The sequence below is a fragment of the Halyomorpha halys genome, unplaced genomic scaffold, assembly GCF_000696795.3.
Source record: "Halyomorpha halys isolate HHAL.00 unplaced genomic scaffold, Hhal_1.1 Scaffold624.1, whole genome shotgun sequence".
Taxonomy (NCBI): domain Eukaryota; kingdom Metazoa; phylum Arthropoda; class Insecta; order Hemiptera; family Pentatomidae; genus Halyomorpha; species Halyomorpha halys.
Window position 1 is genome coordinate 935492 of NW_027106861.1, and position 5814 is coordinate 941305.

Below are 5814 nucleotides of genomic sequence, written 5' to 3' on the forward strand. Positions count from 1 at the left end.
AATTTATTATGAGTTGGATGTTTTTTGGAAAAAGTATTATACATTCCCACAAAAACGAGGTTCGAATTTTGAATTTTTCTTCTTTTATGTTTTTGACAAAATAAAGGCCAAGATAAATATTTTGTTTCGGTTTTACAGCCATCTTGATTTTTTTTTCAACTATCTTCTTTGTTATAAATTTTATGTAGAAAAATATAGTATTATTGGTTTTAAAAAAATAAGAGTAAATAAAAAAATAGTGACCAAAATATGAAAATAAGCCTGAAAGGTTCGCTTAGTGCTCAACATTTTTAAAGTTATCTACCACATGACTAGGATCAATTTAATTTCAATTACTATCTATTTTTACTCAAATTATAGTTAACTAAATGCAACATAATGTAGTTTATAATTAATTTCTTTATAGGATTACTAGTTTCCATGATATTTGCCGAAATAAATTCACAAAATGTTGAAATTCATAATTAACCTACCTCTATTTAGGTAACATTGCATTGTTATATGCTGTTATAAAATATACCTTCAAAGATTGCTATTGAGGATAGGAAAAAAAAAATCCTACCTACACAGTAGAAATGGTGAGGAAACTACATTGACCACTGCACTTGGCAGATATTTTTTAATTATTCTAAAACATTACATAATGTTTAAGAATAAATAAAAGAGTTAACAGTTATTAAAATTATCAATAACAGCTCATAATTTGTTTGGATACCTGGCCTGGTCTTACATCTCATATTTACAGCAGTATCAAAACCAAAAATTAACATAAATTTTCAAATTCTTTTCCCCACCTTTGTTGGAAAAAGTCCATGTATATGTATTAAATAATGTCTATGTCTGTGTATGAAATAAAATATCTTCCAAAACTTACATTTTCATTCGGTGAAAGAGGAGGAGGAAGTGCAGATAGTCTTATACCAGTCCCAGTTGCGTATCCAACCAATATCCTTTCTCCTAAGCATATTTCCACCTGCATGAACAAAAATTGATAATGTAACATATTGAACAGTTAACCACATTAATGATAAAGAAGATGGCAGTCAAGATTAATACCAACAAAATTAAACAATTAGTATTACAATTTTTAATATTTTTTGGTGTTAATCTTTACCACCACCTGAACCATCCTCCTTTCTGATTAAGAATTTATTATATATCATAAGCAGCTATAATAACAGTAATTATTATTTTATTATGATAAATTAAATTAACGGATATTTTCAGTTTGAATAGGAATTTATTTACTTCAGATACAACAACATGACAAGAAATAATGAATAGATTAAAATAAGCCTTTCCTAACCCATAATAACATAATAAGTCATAAGTAACAGAACTTGGGAATGGAACAATGTGTCAAATTTAAATATATTTCCTCAAAACTAATTTCATGAGCAAAATAAAAAACTAAAAAATATAACTATCTAGAAATAAAGAAAAAAAAAACATTGAGGATAATATTAGAAATATAAATTTAAGTTATATAAAAGTAACAAATAATAGTTAATGTTATTGTATATACACAAAATGAAACAGACTGTTTCACCTTATGATATAACTAGTAGAAAGGGCATCCCATAGAAAAGGATTCATGAAAAAGAGTGAGTAGAAATAGAGGATATTGAGAGTAGAAACTTTTTTCCATTGTTAAATGGAATCATAAAAAATTGTTTAAACAATATAAACCATGATCCAACAATAAATAACAATCCAACATCTTATATAAAAAGTGGTAGGGGATAGCGAATCTACGAACCATGCTAGAGCGCGGAAGGGAATAGCAAATACGGATGCATCATTTATTTGTTGATTTTAGATCTGCTTATGACAGCATTCAACATGAGGCACTGTATCAGGTAATGAAAGACCTCAATGTACCTGTTAATCTCATCCGTCTTGTAAAACTTACAATGAGCAATACTGAATGTATAGTGCAGATTCAGGGAGATCTGTCTGAGGGATTCACCACTCAAAATGGCATTCGACAGGGAGATTCCCTAGCCTGTCTGCTGAAAAAGTGATTTCAGAATCAAAGGTTCAGACCAGTGGAACCATTTTTAATCATATGGTACAAATCCTGGGATATGCAGATGATATCAACATTATTGGAAGATCAAAAGCTGTTGTGGAAGAGGCCTTTCTTGCCCTTGATGATACTGCCAGGAAGCTGGGACTTATTGTTAATACCAACAAAACCAAATACAAGATAGCTGGTCAAGAAAGAGGTTTTAATGAAGATTTTATCCAAATTGTTCATTACGAGTTGAGGAGTTTGTGTACCTCAGATCACAAATTAATGCCACCAATGACGTTTCGGCCGAGATAAGGAGCCGAACAGCATAGGCCAATAGGTGTTTTTTTTACTTTGTAGTAGCTCACTATCAAGATCCATGAAAACTAGATTGTACAAAACACTAATTCGACCAGTGCTGCTCTACACCACAGAAACTTGGGCACTTTCGAAGGCCGATGAAAGGGATCTCCAAACGTTTGAGAGAAAGATACTCAGACGCATCTACGGCCAGTAAGGGATGGTTCAGCTTGGAGAAGACACACAAATAGGGAAGTATATTTGTTAATTGGTGGGTCTCATACAGGAAAAATTGTGACAATTGGTATGCTGCGCTGGGCAGGCCATGTGGCAAGGATGGGAACTGATGAGATCCTAAATAAACTTTTCAATGAGCGCCTACATGGAACACGGCCTAGGGGCTGCCCGAAGCTCCGATGGTTGATGGTGTTGAAGAAGATTCAGGGACCCTGCTCAGAGTGAGGAATTGGAGAGCAGCTGCTCTCAACAGATTAAACTGGTGGAAGCTGCTTGAGGAGGCCAGGACCCAGTAATGAGTTGTAGAAGAAGAAGGGGATAGCAAATCTAGGTAAAGTACCCATTTTTCATTGATATCTAGAAAAATATTAATTTTTATAATTTATAGTCATAAATTAAATTGCTAATCTGCAACTTTGAAACAAAATAGTATAAAGTTGTACATAAATTTGATTTTATGTTTATTATTTTTTATCAGATCAATTGGACCTACATCAGCTGGAGTTCTGTCATTTATTAGATACCTTTCTATGCCAGGTCTTCAAATTAATGTAGAGTACATGAAGGGAATTGGCTATGATACAGATAGTGGGACTTTGAATTTATTCTAAACCTAGTTAGCTTCCCAACATAGCATTTCAAGAGATTCTCCAATATAATTATATTTAAAAATTGTTTGCTAACGGTGATATAAAGCAAAACATAGTAATGCTATAAATAATTAAATGTTAATTGGTATTTATAACAAAACAAAATCAATATTTGATAAAAATAAAAAATATTAAAAAGGGAAGAATGTTTCTATGATAACCCTAAGAACTCAGCTCAGTGATATCATACCTGTAGGAAGAATAGGTAAGCAGATAGTAACATAAAATATTTTTAATTATGATGAAACTAAAAATACTGAATCCATTCCTCAACTATCAGAATGTCACTTGCAATTTCAACATTATGTAAAAGGAGAACAAATAAGACAACTGTTGTCTCAACTAGACTCAAAGTCTATTGAATTGAATTTAGACTTGAAAGATCAAAATGGAGTTGTTATATTCAAATTACGTACAATACGTTTTCTAAATATATAATAATTACAATAGATAAGAATGGAAACTAGGGAAATATATATTATATAATTTTAAGTTATTTGGTTGTTATTTATTCACTATTCAGGTCATTGAGATTTATATTAAATTACAATGGTAAATGAGGTGAAGATAGTTGATTGCAGAAAAATAAGAGGAGATGGTAGGGGAGAAGGAGTACAGTTAGCAAAAAACAAAAATAATTTATTTGTTATTGTTATTATTTATTTCGACCTGATTTTCAGGTCCTCATATATAAATTCACCCTGTTATTGATATATAAGTTACTTAGCCATTGTACCCATTGAACCCACTTACTATATTTTGCATTTTCTTTCATATAGTCTAATATCCTGATTCACATTGTTTTTCAGTTTTTTAGACACTACTCACATATCTCATGTTGTGCATATCTTCTTACCTATATAATATTATATTTCATCTTATATATTTTTTTTTTCGGCCAAGTCTCCCATTGGATTCCTATACTGTCACCTTATATTGTTATAAATCTATTACTGTCTAATTCCATGGTTATTAATCAACTAGTTTATATTTTCAATTCATTGTTATATATCTTGAATTTGTTGGTCTATTATTTATTTTATTTTTATGTTTCTCTGATTGATGGTTGTTATCTCTTTTTTTTGTTTTACACCCCTGGTGAAGACCTGCAAATCAGGTCAAAACGTCAGCACAAATAAATTATTTTTGTTTATTTGTGTTTTTCTGCTGACCGCACCATCCTGACCATCTTCTCCTCTTAAAATGGTAAATATTAAAGTGAAGAATAAAAACTGATAGTCCTACCATTAAATTGTTTTTTTGTTTAGGTTGACTTTTTTTATTTCCCGTATGGAATGACAATATAATTAAATAAATCTGTACCATGAAGGGCTGGGCACTGATAAAGCAGGGTTACCAGGTCAGTTATGTTTCCTTTCCTAAATTCATTTAGATCCCTTCCCCAAATTTTCCAACTTTATTCCTAAATTTTCAATTCTAATTCTTAATAAATTTAAATTAACCCAACAAACAAACAAGTAATATAAGAAATAAATCAATGAATCATTTCGACATTACCTTCAGGCCAATAATACCATTGCAACCAGAAGAGCTGATGCGATGCATTAACTGAGTATGAAGCTCATATTCTATAAAAGGTAATGCATCAGAAACCTCTTTGGCATTCATTTCTCCTTTGCATTCCCTTTTCACACGTGTCACTGATGCTTGGATTAAGCTACCTTTGCCATCAACATTTGAACCATCCATTAAATCAGCAGTACTAAGAAGTATTTCGCCAACCTTTCCATTCCTGAATATAGCAAATTCATACATAAATTAGTCTCAAATACAAAGATATTTTTTTTTTTTTCAACTAACAACATTGTAATGTTAAAAATAAAAACAAAAATCTTGTTAAACATTGAACATATTAATGATTGCAATACTTTCCCTTACTAAATATTCCATCGTAAGTGAAAGTAAAAATAAGAAGTATCAAATTATAATTTAAAAAATTCTTAGTGAACTTCCTCACAGCATACACTGGTATAATTATCTCATTATCTTTAAAATTAAAAAAAAAGTTAACAAAGAAGTTACGCTTCAAAATAAACAAATTTATGATATTTAAATTTTAAAAAAAAATTATGTCAATGGTTAAAATTCATTCAGAACTAACTTGCATTGAAGGCATTTAGAGAGCTTCATTCTAAAAGGGTGAGAAGCTTCATTGTAGGGAATATGATACACCGAACAGCCAGTCTCGTCTTCATCCACCTACAAATATAAGGTAAAACATATAAAAATATTAGATAATACTTTATGTAATCTTCTTGGAGCTGACATGTTGCCAGATAATAGAAATTATAACTTATAAAGAAAATGTGAATGTCATAAATCATAAACCCTTGAATGGTCTTTGAGCCTCTTTTGGTTAAAAAAAAAATAAATGAGTAGAGAACCATATAGGACAACATACCTGTCCAAATAAATAAGTTGAACAGACAGAAAGAAACAGCGGAAACGCGTAAGAGTGGGGACTACCTCCTCCCCACTCTTCCGCAGACAAAGCAACGGCTATTTAAAACGATTTCAAATACGTCGCGTATACAGGAAGTAGTATTAAAGATTTGACAAAAATAAAAAATGATAAGAGAAAATAAAGATACG

At 30.8% G+C, this 5814-nt stretch overlaps 2 protein-coding genes across 5 annotated transcripts in view; both read right to left on the minus strand.

The window, feature by feature from the left end:
• RpL10Ab (ribosomal protein L10Ab) overlaps positions 1 to 5814 on the minus strand; it is a 64461-nt gene that overhangs the window by 25754 nt on the left and 32893 nt on the right. The window lies entirely within an intron of this gene.
• The window catches only part of LOC106684856 (C2 domain-containing protein 5), a 26500-nt gene that overhangs the window by 6459 nt on the left and 14227 nt on the right, over positions 1 to 5814 (minus strand). For all 4 annotated transcript variants that reach the window (XM_014427161.3, XM_014427162.3, XM_014427160.3 and 1 more), the window contains 3 exons: positions 5324 to 5421; positions 4720 to 4954; positions 875 to 973 (listed from right to left, as the gene is read on the minus strand). In XM_014427161.3, the coding sequence (XP_014282647.1) occupies positions 875 to 973; positions 4720 to 4954; positions 5324 to 5421 (432 nt within the window). The remainder of the gene's footprint in view (positions 1 to 874; positions 974 to 4719; positions 4955 to 5323; positions 5422 to 5814) is intronic.